The following is a 24082-nucleotide window of genomic DNA, read 5'->3' as shown; positions in this document are numbered from 1 at the left end:
CTTGGGATGGCCTTGTTTTTTGTGTTTTCATTCAAGCTTCATTAATTTGGGGATTTAATTTAAGATCTGAATATAAATTCTGGAACACTTAAAATTTTCTGATTTGTTTTACTGGGAGCTAAATGTACAACTAACAAATTAGCTTCATACAAGTAAACAAGCAGCCAAAGTAAAAATGTCTAAAAAATGTTGAACGAAAATGCTGGAGAAGAAAGCTTGAACTTAGTTGCAGTCTCTAATTATTTGCCTTGGTTTCTCACAGATCTTTCAACACAAATTACATCTTCAATCCAAGCAACAATGTTGAATGCCAAACTTTCCAACACTCTTGAGTAGCTCTCCAGTACTGCTTGCCCCACATCCTGCAAAAACCAACCATAAAAAACGCTTTCTTCAGATCAACTCTGACACTTTGTTTGATCAAATTTAGACGAAATGTAAATGCCAATAGTTTTTTTTTTCGAGGTTTCTATTAGTTACTCTATAATATGCTAGAGCCATTAATTTAATTTCCAACTGATGTGGTAGTGTTTCATTTCTTCAAATTCGAGTCACAACCACGAAATGCGCTTACCATATTGTATTGGATCTTGCATGTATCCAAGGATGTCTGAGAGAGCTCAGGATATCTCTGCTTCAAGCAGAACAACAAACACTCGGCTCTCTCTGCCAAAATATGGTTTTTGTCGCTCTTGTCTGTTTCCGACATTAGATCCTTCACCATGACCCATGAAGATTTTGAATTGCTCATGCATGCTTTACGTCTCCATGTGTACATTGAAGCTTCAACCCTGTCTGCAAGCTCAAGTGCTTCATGTTCAGTTGCCAGATTGAGGCAGTCGAGAAGATGTTCTGGGGAGAACTTGTCCATGGTGCACATGTAGCGGTAAATGGAATCCCCCAGACACGATTTTCCACTCTGCACACCCAATTGTTTTGTTAAAACACCAAGTTAGATGAAAAAAATTCTATAACCACACCAAACCAAAAAGATAAAACTACTAAAACTAATTTTTTATAAATTTTTTATGAAACAAACCAAACCAAGTTAGATAAAAGTACTTTTCTGCATTAATTTTAGCCTAGGACAATTTTGAGGCTAAAGTTGAATCTCAACTCCAAGGAAAAAGGTCTATTGTTCATTTCAACCCCCGAAAATTTCAGGGTCGGCCTTGGATCTAAGAAGGCTAAGGATTTAAGAAGCATAACAAAATTCATGTTGGTTGGTTGAAGACTACCTTGGGAAGAGTTGACATGTATGAGTCTGGAATTTCCATCTCAGCAAGAATGCTGCTATTGATTGCCATGGCTGCTTTGTGGATTTGATTAGAAGAGTCACGTTTGTGTTTCAAATGCTTCCTTGACTTCTCAGAGAGGCCACCTGGAGGAACACATGGAATTGGCAACCACCATTTCTCCTCATTCCGCTGAACAATAACCCTTCGGAACGATCCTGAACCTGAATGGTTTGAGTTTGACGACATGCTCCCTTTTTCTGCATACCAGAATTCTGTATCTTGGAAACTATCAAGTACTTCCTGCCAAAAGAAAAAACAAACAAATTCATTAACTTATTTAGGCCTTGATTGAAACAGAATTGCTTTTCTTCAAGAAAAGAAACTTGGCACATTAAACTGGTCTTACAATAAGCATTGCATCAAGCTTTTGCAAAGCTGGAAGGTTGATATAGAGATCAGATCTCGGTCTGCTTGTCATCAACTGAAAGAACAACATACAAAATGTCAAAAACAGACCCCGGTAGCAGAAACTAATTGAACTTTTTGTCATGGATTTTTGACAGTCACCTCCATTTCTGTCCCATCTTGCAAATTTTGGGATATGGGGATGAGTTCTACTATGTAATCACAAACTGATAACAGGCAATTCATTTCCCTCTTCCACATTGCTTTCTTCTCAGGGTTCAAGGGCTCTAGCCTCAAATTTTGCCCAAACACAGTGGCTGCAGAAGAAAATCCCAACAAAATGATTCATTGAGATTGAAATGAAAAACAACAAATCGACCTCTAATTAATCTTACAAATTTCAGAAAAATATAATTACCATAGAGGTTGGTTATCGAATTTGAGATCGTAACCGCGGTGCACACCCCTTTCCCACTTCCTGACATGTCCTCACCCAACAAGAGTTTTGCAAATCGTTCTTTCATCATCTCAAGCTCTGCCAACATTCATATCAAAGTTATTTGGCCAATTTATACTGCTTTAAAATTGTTTCCTGATGAGGCAAAGAGATTGTCGAGAAATAAAACTATTGAAACCAACCTGCATCTACTGCTTCATGATCTTCAAGCTTATCATCTGTGGCATTCTTGTTGTGCTGCTTCATTCCTAGTCTGGTAAGAGCAACCTGGTTATGAAATCTGGTTTTCACATTTGGGCAGAACCAAGGGGAAGCTTCACCAGAGTAGCTGCTGTCATCTACAGACTCAGAGAAAGCTGAGGTCTCTGAATTCGTCCGGCGGTACATAAAAGAATCACCACTTGTTGAAGTTTCTGTCAGTGAGTGATCATTCTGATCCACAGAAGAAGGTGAAGGATGATATCCCAGATCATAGTTTTCATCAGAATTTGATAAATTGTCCATTGGAGCCTTCAAAACTTGTGTTCTAAATTTTAATTGCTCAAAACCCTGCACATAGTCAACCATATAAGTGTTACCATTTGGGACTTGGGTTAATGTTAGAACTCAAATCCGAAAAAAAGACCCGGGAATTGGTTTATATTCTACCATCTAGAATCTTAGATTTAGAAGACAAATGAACAAAAAAGGAAGAAAAAAGCATGAATCTTCTTCTTCTTTGAAGCAAAAAGCAAAAGAGGTTTATGATAGGTTGTTTTCATCAGCAGGCTAAAATAATTGACTGAGTATGCAGTTAAAATTTAAAGCAAAAAAGCAAGGTTGGAAAATATTTCTTGGGGCGAAAGGCAAACCAACAGAAATTTGAAAATTTGAAGGGAAACGTTTAATTGAAAAAGCAACGGTATATTGAACAGTCTTTATGTCACCTTTAAAGAGCATAGATTTTTGAATTTGAACTATTGAAGGTGGCTGAAGAAGACCGTTTGAAACAGTTCCCTCCTAAGCATTCGCCTTCGCCTTTGATCGCCAAACACTTTTCTTCTTTCTAAAAGAAAAGTTTTCCCAGAAATTAAGTACTCACATCACCATGATCATGGAAAATGAACATTTTCAGCCGTCTGATCGTCCCGTGCTAGAGTTATGAAATTAAACAGCACAAACAAACCCAGAAGCAAAAATGGCTGAATTCTTTGACTAAGATAAAAAAAAATGGTTTGGTCCTTGAAAAATTATACCAGACATGTAGACTGCATCTTAGTTGGACTTGAACATGTATATATGGTAATGGTTCTGCAGGGTGTATTATATGATTCTATTAAATATAATTTAAGATCGGCTTTGGATATTAAATTATAAATTGTAACTACAAAAAAAGAAAGATAAATTGCAATCTTCTCATAAATTGCCCTCAGTTATCTCCATCACCTAAGTTAACTCCGTTAAATCTCTATCAAGCCTCAATTACCTCCACCAACCTTAGAGGCATCTGTTGTGCCCTAATTGCCTCCATCGGCCTTGTTTTAAGTTGTTTGCATATTCTTATTCTTAAGTGACATGTTCGGTGCTTCGCACCTTATGAAATACAAATTGATTTAGTCTTCACACCTCTAAATTAACAATATTCATCAAATTAATATAATTCTCATTCGTTCCCCCGAGTTGATAGGCTAATATTAAGAGGAAGATGAAAATTCCGTATCTAGTTGGACCGAAAGAAAAAAAAAATACAATGTTAAAAATGAGTAGAACATGGGGATCTCAGTTGCATGTTTGTGAATTTAATATGAAATATTAGTTAGTCTGGTCGGAGGTTAGATTGGAAAGCATGTGTAGAACTATTATTGGTGAAAATTAAATAATAATAAAAAGACTTGAAAATATTTAGAGCAAAATTCAGCTTCTGATAGCTTCTGAAAGACGTGCCTCCCATTTGTCACTTAGCTTCTTATAACTTGATCATCATGGTTCGTGCTTAGATGGGTGATAAGGTTGACATCGAATAATTATTAAGAATTTTCTATAATTATATTTAAGGTCAAACGTTTTTTCCCCCTTAAATTATCAATGCATGAACCTCACTAGCTATAAAGCCATTATCTTGTACTATTTTGTAAAGAAAAAACGAGTACCCAATGAGATATAACTCAGTAGAAAATGGTCTTAATTTGCAGAACAGAGGTCTTAAGTTTGAACCCGCATGACATCTTGGTTGTGTGTGTGAGAAATCCCCTCTTCTGTAGTTTAGACTGTCGCTTATACTAAAAATAAAAAAATTAGACGAGTAAGACATAAATCTAATGAAATTAAAATGTGCAATTATAGAATGTAACACCAACACACAACCCCGCACCCAAAAAAGAAAATTAAGGTGCAATCAAAATGTTCCAAGTTGACCTTCTCTGACCCAAAAATAAAAATAAAAATAAAAATAAAAATACATAGTGCACCTTCTAGGTCGTAATATAGCCATGATTAAGACCTTATGATCCTCTACTTAAGCTTGTGCTTATTTTTAGAATCCGTTTTATGACAAAACAAGAATCTCCACCATAAACTTCTCCATAGGTTGGCAATGCTCCTACGGATTGATCCTCTTGGTTTAGTTTTGTCCTCTGCCAAGAATTCCCTTGTCTCTGTCACATGCGCTTCTTTCTGCATAGCACAATCATCATGCCATATATTTAGCATTGTAATTTTTTTTTTTTGACAAATTATATATTAATAGGAACTATACACCCATATTTAGATATTAAACTCTTGAACTCACACTCTAACAATATGTTTAAGAGGGGAAGAAGTGCGATATTAAGCGTGGGAAATGTTATCTTTTAAGACAGTCTAACAAGTTATGTTGTTAAATTGTGAATCAAAATTGTTGATTGTAAAATCTAGTATGAGTATGAGATTCTATCAATTCACGGACAACATAATATGCTAGGTATTTTAGTAAGAGAACATGTCCCTATAAGCATACTTACATTTGTGATAAATCGAAACCCAATCTTTATCTCTCCTTTATAGGTGTCATCTTCAAGGACCACATTGTACGGAGCTGGTTTTAATTCAATGAATCCTCTGTCCTTCCCCTCAGTAATTATTCCACCAAGATGAACTCTGCATAACAGAACCAAAACACATTCTTTCAAAGGCTAATTATTAGGGAAAAAATAATAATAATTTGCAGAATATGAGATCTTTATGAATAAGATGTATATAAATTTTACAAAACTACACAAAAAAAAAAAGAAGAGAAAAGAAGGCATAAATTAAGTACATGGTTTCACCAACAAATCCAGCATCTGTGAACAACTCGGTGTCCATAATTCTGAATTTGAGATGAGTTAAGTTTTCCCAATCTAACAATGGATATTCAAACGTGAATTTTTCATTCCAGCTAATTTTGTCATCTTCACCTGCATCACACAACCCATTTAGCTAGTACTAGGATAGCCTAAGAATGATATGCATAGCATGTCTGAATAAATTGGGAGTTTAGAGAAGGAACCAAGTAAACATACTTGATGATTCTTTGCTTCTATATTCTCGAGTGCCACACTCTATGATCACGTAGTAGGATGCTCTACCTATAACAGTAATTGAGTGCAATTTTTAGGATCTTTTTAAATAATAATTGAGATATACTCTTGTATGATAAGTCTCAACGTAGAATTGTATGAAAAATTGTTCTTTTAGCCGAGAGGATCTGATGTGTTACTGGACCATATCTCCTTGAGTTGCGTCTACATACCTCACTACGTGACCTAGTCACGTGGCGAGTGTAGACTCCTCAAGGGATATATTACGTACTCACAGTTGTAGGTAAGATTTGTGTGCAACCAAATTTACTAGGAGTAGGCTTACCAAGAAGATTTGTGTGCCTAATGCCTTCAGCATCTACAAGAAGTACTTCAAGGGTTCCCCCTGTCATGTATGTTTGCATGTGGGCATGCACTCATTTGATGGGAAGGGTCTAATATATTTATGCTAAAATATAACGACAGGTAACTCACTAATGAACTGGGCGTTTTAAGGTGTATTATATTAGAGGGTGTTTTGTTTTAATGAGTTACTAGCCTCTCGCATAATAGATTTTTTTATTTTTTCAAGAGAATAGCGATAGGATAAGACATAACTAGTACAAAATAGATTTTTTTATTAATCACGCATGATACACGCGATTGTATAAATTATTATTTTTTTTTCGCAATTGTATTTTTCTAAATGCTCTTTTCAAAAGTTTTTATTATTTTATTTTATAGATTGGGCATAGCGCGTGATTAATAAAAGATCTCTGCACTCCAATGAGAGGCTAGTCTAATAAATTTTAGAAGTTAAGGGCAATTCATATTGAATTAATTTTAGGAGTTTTAAGTTTCAACAATTGATGAAAACAGAAGTAAATATGGAATTGGCAAAAGAGACTATAACGACAGACAATTCACTAATTAAATGGGCGTTTTAAGGTGTAATTAGAGAGTGTTTTGTTTTAATGAGTTATAGACGTTTATGTCAGGTCTTCAACAAAAAAACGGCATGTCGTTTTCACAAAGACATGTAAAGTTGCAAGTAGGGTGTAAGGCCCTATCAAGTCTTATGGGCTTTCCCCGACTTGATCTCATTACAGGCCTGAGCCCAACACAGCCCATTCAAAAATTTCTTTTTCCCTTTTCCCTTTTTTTTTTTTGGAAAAAAGAAAAAGAAAAAGACTTGCTAGAAGACTTCTTCATTTTAATTATGAGCAAAAAAAATCAAAAACATTGTGGCCTCCTAGTGGGATTTGCATATTTGGTGTAAGTTAAAGGTGCGTGTTAAAACAAGGTCTATACATTGAACACTTCTTTGACAATGAAATGTGATGATGGTGTAGTTTCCAAATTGGATAAAAAGAACAATAAAAGAAAAAACGCACTATCTATCTGGTACCTAAAAGTGTCCTACTTTGTGCAGATTGTTTATTGTATATTGTCTAAAGCTCATCATGGTTTCGTGGAAAGAAAACAGGTCCAAAAGATATTGGCCATGGTTAGCTGGTAATCATTCTAGTTTATCCTTGCTTTTATTGGTGCAAAAGATATTGGCAATGAGAAGTAAAACAAAAGATATTGAGAGATTGGCAATGATATGGAGATTTACTTGGCAATGAATTGATACGGAGAGAATAACGGCAGATGGTAAACATTGTGGCTTTCTTGCTTTTTTTTTGTTGAATTGATATGGATAGAATCACACACAACTCAAAAGATGACTAAAACCCTAATTCAATAACGAGAAGTAAATCTACTCAAACCTGCAATACAGATTGGCCGTGCAATGGCAGATCCATATCGAAAGTCAAAAACTAAAAGGGATAAAATTCCTAAAGAGAAACCAAAGCACAATAAACTCCTAAAGAGTTTTTGAAAATTATTAAACGAAAATAAACTAAGAAGTAGGACTACCGCTCCACATCCTCCAAGGCAATCTGAAGAGAGTCATAGCATCATATAAGCTAAAACTATAGTGTCATACCGGCTAAACTCGAACCCGATGCAACCCCACATCTTCCGCGCTTTGTAGCTCCAAACCTAGGTCGAAGGCTAATAATTGGAGCCAAATCCTTATGTACGTGGGCCAAAAGATCTTAGGTGTAAAAGTGACGACTTTTAACCACTTAAGCTACAAGCGGCTTACTCCAAATTAATTTTTAAACTAATCACTAATTACTAGCCCTCATGGGGTTGCTTGCACTTGCACAAATTACTGGAAGAGAACCAATGGACAATATATATATATATATATATGTGGCATGCCTTTTTGCGGCTTTTCCTCTGTGGAAGGCTAGAGTGGCGAACATGCCATGATACTTTATGAACATAAATGTTTCACATGATAATGATTTCCATTAATTCTTCTAAAACCCAGAGGAGGTTTCACTTGATGTTCTACTTCTGCACTTCTGCATATGCTTGCGGGTCAAAAACGTTTTCCAGAAAAATACATATATGAAGGATTTTAAAAAAAAACCCCCCCGAAGCCATGCATAACATGCTATAACAGAATTTAAGAAAGTCCATATGCATGACCTGGATACCTACCTACAGCCTGTCTTGGCTCCAAGAAACTGCAAATTAAATTATTTAATCAGCTTCCTTCAATTGACTTAGTTATGATTGCTTCACATAAAAACAAGAATTCATACTTTAATTGCAAGTCTTTATAGTCAAACATGTTATATGGTTGATTTTTGCTCATGATTTATAACTAAAGTCTGATACATTGTTCCCAACGGAGTCTAGCCCAATGAAATAGGGCATTGATTTGCATACCAGTGATCTCATGTTCGAACCCCCATGACACCTTGATAGTGTGTGTGAGAAACTTCCCTCTCCTTTGTAGTTTAGACTATCGCTTGTATTAAAAAAAAAAGTTTGATACATTGCTTTAATTAAAAATGGTTTTAATTAGGTGATAAAACAACTAAATTCCCATTTTCCTATGCTATTATACAATCAATGTCTTAACATTGTACACCTTTTTATCTGCAGTGTGCAGAGGCTAAACCCCATTTAATTAACTAAACTTAACCAGCTATCTATTTAATAGCCCAACCCATGTGGACAAAGTAAACCTTTTTACCTAGATTATAGACTCTAGCTAGACTCTAGAGGCAATGTCAGAAATACCTCAAACTTCTGTTAAACTTCCCATGCTAGATATTTCTCAGCCAATATTGCACCCTTCTTCTTTATCCTCTCTAGCTGAAGCCTTCAAAACATGGGGCTTCTTGCACATCACCAATCATGGGATCTCCAAAGATCTTTTCAGAAAACTATATTCACTTTCAAATGGCCTCTTCAGCCTCCCTTCTGATACTAAACTCAAACTTGGTCCTTTCTCTTCTGCAAAAACTTATACTCCTCATTTCATAGCCTCTCCATTCTTTGAAAGCCTCAGAGTTTCTGGCCCAAAGTTCTTTGAGTCTGCTCAAACTTCTGCCAATGTTCTCTTTGACCAACACAACTCTGAATTCAGGTATACTATATATATAGATAATTGTATATATACATACTGTCATCCTCTTAAATATATATATGCTTCTGTTATCTTATGTCTTTTATCTTCATATTAATTTTCTTGTGGTTTGGAAAGGGCTTGTAGCTCAAGCGATTAAGAATATTCACCCCTACTCCCGAGGCCCTTTGTTTGATTTCCCCTACCCCACTGTTGCTTGTATCAAAATAAATTTACTTTGAGGTTATAATTAATTTGCTATTTCTGATCATCTGTTTCTTTCTAATAGTGAGATATTACAAGAATATGGGAGCAAGATGGCAGAATTATCGAAGAAAATCGTGAAGATCACGCTGATGAGCTTGGGGGATGGTTTGGTAAAGCAATTTTATGAATCTGAATTCCAAAATTGTCATGGTTACTTGAGAATAAATAACTACTCAGCTCCAGAAAGCTTGGAAGTTCATGAAGATGAGGTTGAAGGACTTGGAATGCACACAGACATGAGCTGTGTAACAATTGTGTACCAAGATGAAATCGGAGGGCTTCAAGTGAGATCAAAGGAGGGTAAGTGGATGGACATAAGCCCATGTGAGGGGACCTTGGTGGTGAACATAGGGGATATGTTTCAAGCCTGGAGCAATGAGAAGTTAAGGTCATCAGAACATAGAGTCATTTTAAAGCAGCCGGCGAACCGCTTTTCTCTGGCCTTCTTTTGGTGTTTTGAAGATGAGAAGGTGATATTTGCACCAGATGATGTGGTGGGGGAAGAGAATGTGAGGATTTACAAGCCATTTGTTTGCTTGAACTATTTGAAATTCAGAGAGAGCAATGAGAGAGGGAAGTTTGAAAAGGTTGGGTTTACTGTAAGGGATTTTGCTGGGATTAAACAGCAAGCCAAATGTGACAGTTGAAAAAACAAAAACAAAAAATTGAAGCTCCTCTTGTAATTAAAGTAATTATAGTTAGACATTGTATTAAGTAATAATCTGGCTTTAAAATTGTAATGTTTGTGCTAAATTTGTTTGTGCCATTGTGCTTGAGTGAGATGCAGAGAAGAAATTGGTAGGAGTTAGTTGAGTTTGAGGAGCCTTGACTTGTTGGTAGTTGATAGGAGAGAAGCTGTACAGTTGGAATCTCAACTTTCAACTCATTTGCATTATTATTATACAATCCTTGAATTGGTGTTCTTATGGAATTTCTAGTATATTCTTCTTCTTTTTAAAAAAATTTATAATTATCATGATTGTGCTAAGAGTAATGGTCCTTATAACATGTATTTTTTCTTGTACCACATTTATTGACCACATTGCTGACCACATCTCTCACTCTAATATAAGTGGATCCCACGTACACTGGTGGGGCTATCTCTATTGGAGAGATGGTCAGCAATGCGGTCAATAAATGTGGTACGTACAAATAGTGTTAGTCTCAATAAAATTATTCATTGGAAGTTTTATTCTTCTAAAATGATCAAATGTATTTTCATGTAGAGGCAACTCATCCATTCTATTTGTTTGATCATATGAAATAAACTTGCTTCACTTAATTTGAATTCCTATAACTTGAAGTGGGGAGATTAATTGGAGTCCAAGAGATCAAAGGAGGTGGTTTCTTCTGCCTACTACTTTTTTGTTTCTTGAAGAATTAATGAAAAAATTATTAAATTTGTGAGCACACATGAAGATGGCACTTGTCAACTTGGGATTATTTTTGCCAATGCATTTCAAATAAAGTAATCCAATTCCAACTTTCAATTTAGCAACATATTCAATGATATGCAACCATTGAACTGTGAGCAATGCATTAAAAATGTCCTCGTTTTGTGCGGTGCTAATTAGGCCACAAAGCTTACTTAAGAAACCTAATTATTGACTAATGAATCAAATTATCTTCAATCCTCTGCTGCCTGCTGTGATAAAAGAGGATCTCTGGGTAACCGGGTTGGCATGTTCATTTGATGAAGTGTTAAATTCTGGGTCATTTTTACAGTGATTTTTCCAGCTTCTACTGTCAGGATTTTTACCCTGGTATTAATCTGTTTGAACATTTCCTCTGAATAGGTAGGCAGTGAAAATGTTTAGGTGGCTGGCAGTAATATAAAAGAGACAAAATTACTACTTTATTGAACTCACATTCTAACTCTAGCTGATACTAGATAAACTACAATGGATGTTCCATTTCTTCATCACATGACAAAAGTCACCAATGGTGAAGCTTATTATCTAGTGATAAACAGTAGAGAAGAGGTGCATGTTAGGAACTAGATCAAACTGCTCCAGTTACTGCTACAAATTTTAACTTCAAGTAGCTACATTACTCTTCCTGCCTATAGAAATCCTACAAATACAAGTTTATTAGCTTTGCCGGCTTCTCAACACTTACCGGCAATTTTCCAAAGCGCCTGTTTTATCATCCCAACTGGTGCAACCGCTGCTCCTCGAAACTGAAACCAATCGATAGTGAGAACAGTTAATTCAGCATCAGGGTGTTTGAATATGAAAACAAATTCACAGAAAAAATTAAGTTTGAATGGCGGAAATACAAACCTTTGATGTAAGGCTCAATGTGAGAACACCATCAAGGGTGGATGATTGGACTGAGTGAGCATCTAAGTACAGATTGTTAATGGCATCCATTATATCAAGCAAGATATATTCCCTATAAGGGCATCTCATCTCTATCAGAACCTCCTGCTCCTTTAAAATGACTTTCACATCTAGTGGCAAGCTTTCTCTGGGAACAAGCCTATTGAGATCCGGGTCAGTTTCGTCAATGTCACAGGCCTTTCTCTTGTTTAACCAAGGCTTTTTAACATTATCCATCTTTATTTTATCATAGTTATCTGATGTCTTCTCAGCCCTGTCCAGGTATTTCCTTCTAGCTATCGCTTCCACGGTGTCCATGCAGGATTCCATCTCCTCTGCTCTTGCCTCAAGCTCTTTCAAGTACTTAATTGTGTCATCCAAGACCGATGCTTTATCAACCTGAAAAATTTTGGACTGGTTTTTCAGTCATGGGAGCTCATGAAAAAAGTGAAAACTTCAGAAAAGTATGTGAAATTAAAATAGTTGCAAAGCCAATACTAATGCAGCAGTAGAACTTCAGTGCAGAGTCGCTTTGGTATGCAAAAGTTGTTGAAAAAGATTTGTGTCAAATATTATGAAGACTTACTTGACAACTAAACGGGAAAAAAAATAATAACTAGATCAAGACTGCATGCTTTAGCAGTTTGCTATGCTTACAGGACTACTACAAAATAGTACAGAACATGAAATTTCTGTCAAATAAAATGTAAATATGATTTCCAACACAAGGCATCTGAAATTACCTCACTGATAGAAGGAACCATTGACCTCAGGACCAGCAATTTTTCGTTCTCTTTCAGTTTATCAGGCATAACATGTCCCTTGTGAATATCATCACTTCGCAACTTCGAGAGCCCATCTTGGATAGTATTTTGGGAGCTCGCACCACACATCAAAGGAACTGTAAACAAAATCTTCTTTAGTATTTTCTGGTGTACTGTTGGCCTACAATTATCAACGACTCCTTTCTTCCATGTCACAAAACTGGATTTGCAACCTCCATCGCAAGAACATGGGTTTTTAGTCAACCTTATGGAGCTTCCCAGAATATTAGAAAGAGTTCTTGTGTAGTGTATATGATCATCAGCAGGTCCGAGATCCAAGGAGCTAAATTTTGTGTCATTGAAGTTTTGAAGTTCCTTTAAATGATTACGGTTGACACTCTCGTGTCTAGGGGAAGAGTGAGCCCCTTTTTTATTAACAAAAGCTTCAGATATGCAGTCACTAGAGTTCATGGAATCTTGAACACCAATGCTGAAGTCTTCATCCATGAAATGCCAACTCTGAACTTGAGAAGCCCCATCATTGATACCTTCAGGCATAAAGGAGTCTTCTGTCTGATGATTGTGCTCACAACCATTAGAACATTCCTCAGGAGAGTCCATGTTGAACTCTTCATGGTTTCCATGTAAATCATTGATCCCCATCGGATCAAATTTGATTTCTTCTGAAGGGGAATATAGGTTCTCTAAAGCCAATGTACCAACTATTTCATGGTCAACCTTGGCAAGCACTTGGTCTGAATCATCATCTGCTTTATGAGGTGCAGAGGAAGATTTCTCAGAGCAATCGGGCTTTGAGAAATCCAGTAAAGAAGCCTTGATGTGTTGAATGAGACTAAGGTCCTCCGGTACCTTTAGATATCACAGAAAGAGAAGATTTACTTAAAAGAAGAGAAAATTTAAAACTGCTACACTGTTACTGGAAACTGAAGGGAAGGGAGTTAACTCAGGAAAAGAAATTACCAGCTCAGTCACACCTAGCTCAACAACACCACCCAGATAGGGAAAGCAGACCACAGTCTGAGAAGCAAAAACATTTGAAAATATAATGATGATGCCATACAAGTAAAATAACAAATGAAACATATATGAATTTGATGATCAATTTACTTTTTTCTTAAGTTGTAAGACATGAATGGAGAACTGTTTTACAATGAAATCTTTAGGGGAAATGAATAAAAAGATGATATATCACTAAGAAACATCCTTGCATCTTTGAGTTACAAAACCAGAAAGCTTGAAATGATTTTCTTAATTTGTTACCAAAAAAAAACCAAAAGGAGTAAATATTCCTTATACTTTTTTGAAGACATGAGATGCAACCAGTTCATATGAGATCTAGGACTTAGCTGCAGTTGATTCACTCATGCAGCCTGATCCCAATACATGATTTCTTGATCATTAAAAATAAATAACTTGTGATTTGATAACTAAATAAATTAAACGAGTAGCAACAAAATATTTTCTTTGTTATACCTGAATAGATGCACTCTGAGAGCAACCGTCGATGTCATCCATTCATAGAGAAATAAGTTGACAGAGAAAACACTAGCAGTTAGTTCACTTTGCTCTAAATATTAGAAAATTTACAGGAAATGAAATTATCATTAACTTTAAGCAAATCACAGCCAAGAATAACCAACCTTCGCCAGCAAAGAGCGAGAGAATACTTTACTATCTGCATATTGAGCATCACATAACCAAATGGTTTGCCCATTTGCTAATGCTCTTCCTGGCAAACTACGCAAAAAGTGGAGAAATAAGTCAAAAAAATCATAATATGGAAACTACAAACTGATATGAAATCTAAAAGAGCAGGAAAGTAAAGTACATAAACACATACAAACACAAACATTTAGTGACAAGGGAAAGATTTTACACCAGTTGAAGAGATTAGTTTAGTACCCTTCGCCAGGATTGAAGACAAAGGACATGCAAAGCAAGTAATACCACTCGGCATCTGAGAGATCCTCTGGATTCAATGCAGCAGAAGGCGCTTTAGCTTGTGGCTCAGTTTCGCCTTCTAAAAGAGACTTATACAGCTCCCTCAGTTGTGCATTCCTCTCTAAACCCATTTTATCAGTTTTAAGTTCCACGCCTTCAACGGTCTTCCGGGTTTTGATGTCCCCATTGTAGTACCCTTCACACCATTCCAGCACCCTACAAAATAGTGATCATAATGTAAAGGGTGAACACAAAATCAACCAAAAAACCTGTCCTAGGCAACAATAACTTATACCAAGCTAAGAAAAAAAGTATCTAGGGACATAGATTTCACATGGGTAGAAATTGTTGAATTCCTAGCCAAGTACTTTCCTCTTAAAATAGGATATTTTCATTTCCGAACTGTCATTTTCACACTACCATATTTTCCAGTTTTCCTTTCAAATTTATTTAATCTTTGCCCTGAAACTTACTTGCCTGAGAGTTTGAGTTCTTAAACAGTATCAAAATCCATTTTAATCTTATCCTGCAGAACTTTATCACTTTACTTACTCAAAAACTAGTGTACCTCTTCTAGTCTAGGTCTGACTGAAAGCTTTTTCCATGAAATGTACAAAAAAAATATGGCATTCATCCCCAACTAAAGCTAAACACCATAAAAATCCCCAGACAGAGGTGTCTCAAGAAACAAGACAGAAATGTTCACCTGAGAAATATAATGAAAATAAAAATAAATACTCAAAAAAATAGAATAAAAAATATTACCCTTGTTGTGAAGTTGACAATGACCAGAAAATTGCATAGCTCCACTTAATACTTCTCACAGCAACAGCAAACTGTTTTCTCAGATTCTCTGGCACCCGCTCATGGTTTTGAGTCCCATTGGCCATTTTTCCCCACAAATGTAATTGAACTTACACAATGGAAAAACCCAGCAAGCTCATCAAACAAGAAAAGCAAAATTGGGTTCTGTCTGGGATTTTTGGTTTCAGCTGAATGTTACTAGAGATTTCTGTCAACAACCCATGATTATTCTGTCACCAACCAAACATGGCTCTCAAACCAGCTTGGGGCTTTCAGTTTTTTCAGTGGAGTGGCTTACCAGAGTTCTTGGGAGGCCAACAGAAAACCAGAAGACTGAAAATTAAGCTCTGAAAAAAGTTTATCTTGGTTTTATACTTTACAAAGACATCTATGACTTTCTTTAGGTGGAAAAGTAGCGACTCAATGCAATGGGGACGTACACAGCGTTCGAGTTCTGTCTTTTAAGCTTGAATTATACAAGAATCTTGGTCTCTTATTTTCCTTTTTCTTTTTTCGAAGTAAATTATTAATAAAAAGTTAAAAACAACGTGGTAGTTCTTCTGGGATTCTCTTCTCTCTTATGTCATTGAAACAAAAAGAGTAATTTACATAATTACAAACCAAATGTCGAACAGTAACATCACTTTCTACGGTGTTGCCACACGTGGAGTTACTAATTAACTTACACAAACCAAATGTAATTTACATTTTAAAGGGAGCATGATGATTTTCTTGTAGTACAACAATATCAATTATAACATTTGTTGAGTGTAAAATGTTAGTATTAATGAATGTACACACGGAAGTAGAATTTAGATAGATTCGTAACATCACGTGATGTAACGTCTCACCTAATAACCAATAACTTTTCTTAAGAGTATGTGTCTCATCTAATAACCAATAACTTTTCCTAAGAGTATGTGCTCTCCTGATAAGTTAGAATTTTCATCTTCAATATTGAAAGAGATCTAAAGAAGATTGAATCTAAACAAACGTGGATTAGGTTAGTTAGTCACAGTGAATCTGTACGTATTAATAAAATAATCGAATCTCTTACTCCCATTAATTAAAAAGAAAAAAGAAAATACAAGAAAGCTGGAGAGAAGCCAAAGACAAGATAGAGTTACTCCTTTCGGACCATACGCATCAATGATGAATGGGCATCTGATTTTGACTGTTGCCCACTTGCACCGATACACGTGATCAAATTTATATCCACTGAATTTTATGTCAGTCAAATTTATTACTAATTACTAATTACAATTATTCCAACCAGCGTGCTGCTGCTTTTTCCATGCGTACTTCGTACTTTGTCACCACAAATACACTTTTTTTTTTGTCGAACCCAAATAAACTAAGCTTGGTAAATTTTAATAGATTATTATAGATAAACCCAATCCTAGGCATGTATTTATAAAAAAACTCATACACTATTTAAACATAGAAACACACCCAAAATCAACCCCAAAATCAACAATTGTATATTTTTTGGGTGTGTTTATAAATGGGTTTTGAGTGTGTGTAATGATGGGTTTTGGGTGTGTTTATAAAGTGTTTTGGGTGTTGGGTTTTTTTATAATTTCAGCCCTCATTTTGGGTGTTTTAGTGAAACCCCCAAATTTTAATTGATAAGATTTTTTATGCTTTTATTTTGGAAACTGTTTCACAAAATATATTTACAACTTATTTGAGAACCTATATTTTGTTTTGTTTTTTCACTAATCTCTATAAATAATTTTGAGTCTTTTTAATAATTAAATTTTATTCTACTTACATTTCTATTTTCTATGTCAAAAAATTCTCTAAATTCGAATCTCTTGTCCTCATTTTATCAAAAGAAAAAAAAAACTTCTTTAATTTTAAACTTTCTCAAACATTTTATACATACATACATATAAATAAATATATATATATATATATATATATATTAATTTACTTTAATAAGATATTATCAAATATCTGTTAAATATATGTATATTTTTTACTTTTTTTGAGGTTTGCAAAATTATCATCTTTCGTCCCTAACATTTTTTTGTGACATTAATGGTCCTTAAGGTTAGCCTCCACACATCAAAATGATATATGTCGTCAGCTTCCATCAAATTTTCTATTAAATTGCTAACGTGGCACATGTATGGAGTCCAAACATTCAATCAAGGACGGATCCAGGAATTTTCCTTGTAGAGGTCAACGTCTAAAAAGAATTTTCCCTAAAAGATCGATTTGTGGAAATGTGTGATCCTTAGGTTGACATGGACCATTTTGTAGATATGCTCGTCTAAGTTTGTCTCAAATTTTAGGATCATAATCCATTTGAGGTTGAAGTCTAGGGTCTGCAAGAAGATTAGTCAAGACATCTTGCAACTCACTTTCTTTCGAACTACCCATAACATCTCTCGAACTCGAATTACCCACATTATCTGAACTAGAAGTAGTTGTTGAGAACTTTCTCTTAAAATATCGTTCCATAAACTGTATAGGTAGAAATAATCAATAAAGCATGAACAACCAATGCAATCCAACAATTGAATGGACAAAAATTAATCCAATTTGCCAAGAAGATACAAGCATACAAACTAACAAATACAATCTATTAAAAATCCCTAATTTATTCAAACTAACCAAAATAAAATCCCAACAATTAATAAAACAAAAGTATATAAGAATCTTCATTAATTAACAAACACAAAAACTAATCCAATTTACCAAGATATAATCTAAGCATATACAACCTAATAAAAACCCCTAATTTTACTAATACTAACTAACCAAAATAAAAACCCAACAAAAAAAAAATCAAGAGAAACAAAAACATATAAGAATATTTACTAATTAAAGATTAGAAATTAGGATAATATACTTTCAAATTTATGGAAAATATCCACCTTTGAAATCAAATCGAATTGGGGGTGACTTTTTTTATTTTGTTGTTGCTGCCACCATTATGAGGATGTCGCCGCCACCGGATTGGGTGAAGGTTGGTTAGTAGGATTTAGGGATTTAGGGTTTGACATATGAAGAAATGAGCTAAAACTCTTTTGGGGAGGGGAGGAAATTGTCTGTTGCTCTGCTCTTGCACCTCTGTTAAAACAGAGGCGGTTATATATATTTTTTTTTAAACATGAGCCAAAATAACGTTGTTTTGGCTAGGTTTTTTTTTTTATTAAAAAAAAAAAAGTTTAGTGGGATGACGTCGACAAAAAAAAAAAAAAAAGATGCGCAAGATTGCAAGCAGCACTGCACGCTGGGGAGAAAACATAAGAGTAGCTCTTTGAGGAGTTTCATTGAGTAGTTTACATGGGTCAATTTTCTCCTCTCTAATGGCAGATTCAAGAGTTGCAGGGGTCACTTGACCACCCTTGCTCCTCTGTGGATTCGTCCCTGCATCCAATGGTATAGAGCCACGTGATTTTAAATATAATATAATATACTTTAAATATTTTTAAAACTTAAATTTCATAAATAAAAAATAAATTAAAAGCATCTTAAATTTTTTTTATATATTTTTAAATATCTTTGCCACGTCATCAATTTAACAGAAAATTTGACGGAAGCTAACGACATGGACCATTTTGATGTGTGGAGGCTAATCTTAAGGATCATTAGTGTCACAAAAAAGCGTTATGAACAAAAGGTGATAATTTCGCAAACTTTAAGGACCATTTGTGATAAAAAGCCTATTTTTTATTATTGAATTTGAATAGCCTATCTAGATCACCAGCTTTTGAAAACACAATCCGACAATTGGTCTTTAATAATGATAATGAGAGCCGTCACAGCATGTGGTCCTTGATTTTGAAATTATAAATCAACAGAAGTTGGTAAATATTTTCCTCCATTGGTACATAAAGTAGGTGGAAATCTTCAAATATACTACGCCTCTAGCATTTTTGAAGCAATAGATAAAGGTAATCATCGAGTTTTGTAGAGTAGAGATAAAACAAAAAAAAATAAAAAAAACAAAGAGATATATGTTGAAATTATGAAATCTTTCCATGCATGTAAAAAGGTTTTTGCTGAAATCATGCAAGGATAACATGGTAGCATCAGTGAAATTGTAAAATGATTAACAAATTTCATGCGTGTAAATTACTAATGAAACTACGTATTAGTAGGTACATGAATTTGGACTTTGTTGATCATTGTTTTACCAGCAGACTCGCCAAATGTACTTTTATAACATATTTAACTGAAATTCCTTCAGAAAAATCACTCCAACAAACGAGCTATCTAAAAAGTTTATTTTTAATCTTGTCAACAATTGATAGCCAAATGTGGTTTGCTAGGAGTGAGAAAATAACCTTTTGAAAAATACTTGAATGTGAGAGTCACAACAGCACTTAGTGTTATTTCTTATAAACGGGTCGGATTTGGATCGAATATACCTCAATCCAACAAATTCATTTATAATCGGATTATCAGATTTGGATCGTATTCAGATTGTCGAATTGCACCTATCAATCCATATTCGTTAAGCATTGGATTCGGATCGGATCAGATTATTATCAGATTTATTTTTTAATGTGCAAAAAAAAAAAAAAAAAAATCATTAGTAGCCTTGTCCTTTTATTGTATTTATCTACTTTTTATATCAATTTTTGATATTTTATCATAAAAATTAGTTTTTAAGTGTATTATTAATGCATATAAAACTAAAATTACTTATTTACACATATAAAATATTAATATAAAGCATAGAAAAACTAAATTATGCTTCATATTAAGTTGGATCGGATCAACCATAATCTATATCCAAATCCATTTATAATAGAATTATCGGATTCGGATTATAATTGGATTACCAGCTTAAGAAGTCCAATCCATCTCCTATATTGCAGCGGATTCGAATCGAGTTTGAATCAAAATCCGATCCATTGACAGGTGTATCCGTATCATTTTAGGTCAAATATGACCATGCAAATGCTCTTATAGTTTCTATAAAATCACTTATTAAAAATATTCTAAAGATTCTTGTATATATTTAAAACCCAATACACATTATAAGTCATAACTCATAACTCACATAGATTTGCACCAACCCACATATTTCCCACCCTGTTATATTTACGATCTACTATGTCTCCCACCAGTACCACACCCCACTAGCTTACCCCACATCTACATGTACTGTCTCTCTCTTTCCTATTTGCCTTCATATAATCCACCACACCATGCATATTAAATTATATAGTAAATTAAGCTTAAACCCATAAAATTCATTTTAAATCACCTACAACCCTTTATTTTAGTTTTCTATTTAAAATACTCAAAATTTTCAAATAATACCCGATGACTAGGATCCAACTAAGCAAGTTACCTAATATAACTTAAAATCTGATTTATTGTATTTTTCGGATTCCAAAACTATCCCTATTTATGACTTAATGTGTTATGGGGGGTGTAACTAATGACACACGTTGAATTTGGAAAGATTATCAAATGGTTGTAATGGATGTAGGAATTAATTTAGAAACTTATTTGAAATTAAATATTAAATTCAACATTAACGTATTAGTAATCTATTTTTGAATTAATGTTGTTTTTTATGAATTACTACTAGTGATCTATTTAACTTATTAGTAATTTACATTCAATATTAAATTTAGGAATTAATGTTGTTTTCCTTTTATGAATTATACTACTAGTAATCTATTTTATTATACTTTTATGAATAATAGTGTAAATTTTAATTATGTTGAAAAATAATTTGATAATCTATTTATTATTTGTTTTGTGAAAAATATTTTTTTAAAATGAACCTATTTTTTCTCTAAATATTGTACCTATTTTTTTCTCTAATAATGTACCTAGTATAATGAACCTATTTTTTTCTCTAAATTTTGTATCTATTTTTTTTCTCTAAATAATGTACCTATTTTTTTTTTTCTCTAATAATGTATATCTAGTAAAACAATTTACCTAATATAATGAACTTATTTTTTTCTTCTAAATAAGGTACCTATTTTTAATTTATAAAAAATGTGCATAAATTTCAATTATACAATGCACCTATTTTCTATAAATTATTGTATACCTATTTTTAATTTTTGAAAAATGTACTGAAATTTCAATTACAAATTAACTGACCTCTTTTTTTTTTTTTGGTAAATAATATACCTATATATATATATATATATATATATATTTTTTTTTTTTTTCATATGTACATTATTGGATATGTAATTTACATATATATATTTTTGGTTTGTAATTTTAGGGGGTGATATGTTAGAGGGTATAGCAACCATATTGATATGCTATTAATAGGGAGTTTTAATTACAATTATGGCAGGTAATGAAATGCATGGATAAATTATAAATTAAATATGAAGTTTGATGGCAATGATGTAAAAACATAGGAATACTATGACCTCTTATATCCTACTGGTTATTTAAGTTTGAAATTGGGTTTTACACATAGATTTATAGGATGATGAGTATATGTCTAGGAAATAGAAATTGTAGGGACCTATATTGGACAAGCCCTAAATTATATATTGCACCCACCAGTTTGGCTCTTTCTTTGTAATTGTATTTATTTCTTTCTCTCACCTCGACCAAACGAATCCACCGCCAATCTCATTTCATCAAACCCGCCACAAACCCTAGAAAGCTAGACAAACCAATGGAACCAAAAGGAGGTTTAGAAGTATATATTTGAACCCTTTTAAAACCCACTTTTGGGGATGCTTGAGTTGATTGAGATTGCATATATTTGTCCACTCCTATATGATGTGATAAAATTAGGGCATCTTCCATTTATTTGCCACTGTCCAGTGTCCACTAGTCCATTATTGATATTCACGTTTAACGTTGTCCCTGGTCCTCTCCTTTTACGGCTTTCAGGTTTTGTTTGGTGTCAATTACTCAATGCATGGTACGTAAATTCAACCATACATAGGGAAATTAGCAGATCGCTGAATTTAATGTTTTAATTGCTCTTCAATTTCCTATGGTCCCATAGAGAAAACCATATCTCTATATGAACAATAAAAGGGCATTGAGTTGTCTTTCTCATTTGTACTTCTCTATAAAACAAAATAAAAACATGATGTGGATTGATTCATTGAGTGGTCACTTCCTTGCTATTATATGTAGAAGTTTGATATATATGGTCATATGTTCAAATTTATGCTTGTGGTAAAATCCTTGAACTTTCGATGCGGTTAAACTGCGAATTTTTTTGGGTACACCTATGTACTAAGTACATAAGCAGTATTCACCGTTGGATTAGTTTTAAAAGCAGTCAACAATCATTATCTAACAACTGTTCAATGGTGGATACTGTCTATGTACTTAGTAAAATCGGTTAAACTATCGTAAATCTAAAAGCTCAGCCAAGTCCATACAAATGAAAACAAACATATAGATGCATATATTTAAAACCAACAAAAGCATATTCTTTTTTCTGTGAAATGTCTGTAATATATATCAAGTACTTCCAACTGACTCAGTTTGGTTAGAGATTTGGGGTACGTAGGGTAGGGGCCGGATACTTCACTTATATTTTTGTATGTGTCTTTATAATATAACTCTAGCTAAAGCTTTACACTTTAGAATCAACACAATTTTGATTATAAGCACAATATTTGTAGAGAAACTCGTCGTGTCACGTGTAACTCGGCGCTCACATGTTATAACCAAAGATGAAAATAAGTCGATATGGGTGATTGCCAATTTTTTCAAGGTTAGTAGATCTAGATGAGTAGATTAGCTTGAATTTATTTGGTTTAGATTTGAGTTAAGAAGGAATTTAAAACACAAGTAGGGTTGTGTGTGTCATCCTTGCTTATTTTTCCTCCTCCTTTCTTTCTATGTCAAATCAATGTTTGTTGAAATCAAGTATTTTCGCTATGTTTAAAGCTGGCATCTGGAGAATCTCAAGGACAAGGGAAAATCTTATATTAGGGAAAATTTTCAGATACGATAGAAGAAATTGTTTCACCCCTACTATCGGCCGCACATGACTTTTAGTACGTACCATACAATATTGTTTAATTAGCATTAATATATCAGAGATTAAAGGTGATAATTAACTTGAATTTATTCGGTTTAGATTTGATTTTAGTAGGAATTTAAAACACAATTAGGGTTGTGTGTGTCATCCTTGCTTCTTTTTCCTCTTCTTTCTTTTTATGTAAAATCAATGTAGGATAAAGGGGAAATCTCGGTTATATTAGGGAAATTTTCGGATACGAGAGAAGAAATTGCTTCACCCCTACTATTGACAAATATTCCATCGTTAGTACGTAACACATGACTTTTAGTACCAAACAAATTCTACAGTCCCTTTTGAATTATAATGTACTCTCTTTACTGTTTTAAATCAAAGATCAATCCGCTGTTAAGGAGAATATTGTTTAATTAGCATTATTTTTCTAATATATCAGTAATTAAAGATGATAAGAGAGCAGTAATCACATGCAGATAATTACATAAATCCAAATGAATAGTGCACTATACTATTTTTTTCCCCTCCTTTTTCAAATCCTCCCCATGCGTACTTGTTTTGAGTTTTGACTTTTATGCCCAAATTATGGGAAGAAGGCAAACAAAATATGCCCGAAGTCAGTCAGGCTCTGAGGTGAAAAGTGTGTTTGGATTTTTGCCTTGGGGTAGCCATTATTTTAAAGAGCGGTACCTTTTCTTGGGGTGCTTCGGTCGTCTTCATCCTCTGGTTTTTGCCTTTTGTTATGGGTTTGTTCTGTTTGTTTTCTTGTTTCGTTTTCAGAGAAAAAAAACCATAAAATCAAAAGCCTTCACGGGCTTGGAAAGAAGGGTTCTGTCGTACTATTGTTATTGGCAAAATAATAATAATTATTGTGATAGTATTCCCTGCGTTTTGTATTGTTTGAAGGCGCCTGATTTTTGTGG

General features: G+C 34.0%; 4 protein-coding genes across 4 annotated transcripts; 1 reads left to right on the top strand and 3 right to left on the bottom strand.

Moving 5' to 3' along the window:
• Positions 1-53: 53 nt before the first annotated feature.
• ROPGEF3 (RHO guanyl-nucleotide exchange factor 3) lies at positions 54-2965 on the bottom strand. Its single transcript, XM_021944996.2, has 7 exons — positions 2283-2965; positions 2062-2178; positions 1806-1960; positions 1645-1719; positions 1239-1538; positions 575-919; positions 54-362 (listed from the first exon to the last, which is right to left on the bottom strand). Exons 1-7 carry the CDS (start codon positions 2665-2667, stop codon positions 240-242), a joined length of 1500 nt encoding a protein of 499 aa, XP_021800688.1. The 5' UTR covers positions 2668-2965; the 3' UTR covers positions 54-239.
• A 1498-nt stretch (positions 2966-4463) lies between these two features.
• LOC110744742 (Calcium-dependent lipid-binding (CaLB domain) family protein) lies at positions 4464-6028 on the bottom strand. Its single transcript, XM_021944736.1, has 5 exons — positions 5962-6028; positions 5619-5684; positions 5375-5513; positions 5079-5214; positions 4464-4499 (listed from the first exon to the last, which is right to left on the bottom strand). The coding sequence occupies exons 1-5, from the start codon at positions 6026-6028 to the stop codon at positions 4464-4466; spliced, it is 444 nt and encodes a 147-aa protein (XP_021800428.1).
• Positions 6029-8686: 2658 nt separating this feature from the next.
• Positions 8687-10277, top strand: LOC110745003 (2-oxoglutarate (2OG) and Fe(II)-dependent oxygenase superfamily protein). The gene is made up of 2 exons (XM_021945058.2): positions 8687-9111; positions 9380-10277. The coding sequence occupies exons 1-2, from the start codon at positions 8750-8752 to the stop codon at positions 10002-10004; spliced, it is 987 nt and encodes a 328-aa protein (XP_021800750.1). The 5' UTR covers positions 8687-8749; the 3' UTR covers positions 10005-10277.
• A 913-nt stretch (positions 10278-11190) lies between these two features.
• LOC110744985 (transcription factor EGL1) lies at positions 11191-15671 on the bottom strand. Its single transcript, XM_021945035.2, has 8 exons — positions 15170-15671; positions 14366-14620; positions 14104-14200; positions 13937-13951; positions 13424-13480; positions 12422-13312; positions 11640-12077; positions 11191-11536 (listed from the first exon to the last, which is right to left on the bottom strand). Exons 1-8 carry the CDS (start codon positions 15292-15294, stop codon positions 11465-11467), a joined length of 1950 nt encoding a protein of 649 aa, XP_021800727.1. The 5' UTR covers positions 15295-15671; the 3' UTR covers positions 11191-11464.
• Between the last annotated feature and the right edge of the window lie 8411 nt (positions 15672-24082).

Source organism: Prunus avium, chromosome 2 (assembly GCF_965620075.1).
Source record: "Prunus avium chromosome 2, drPruAviu1.hap1.1, whole genome shotgun sequence".
Lineage (NCBI taxonomy): Eukaryota > Viridiplantae > Streptophyta > Magnoliopsida > Rosales > Rosaceae > Prunus > Prunus avium.
The sequence above is the reverse complement of the archived record's forward strand: the minus strand, read 5'-3'. Positions and strand labels throughout refer to the sequence as shown.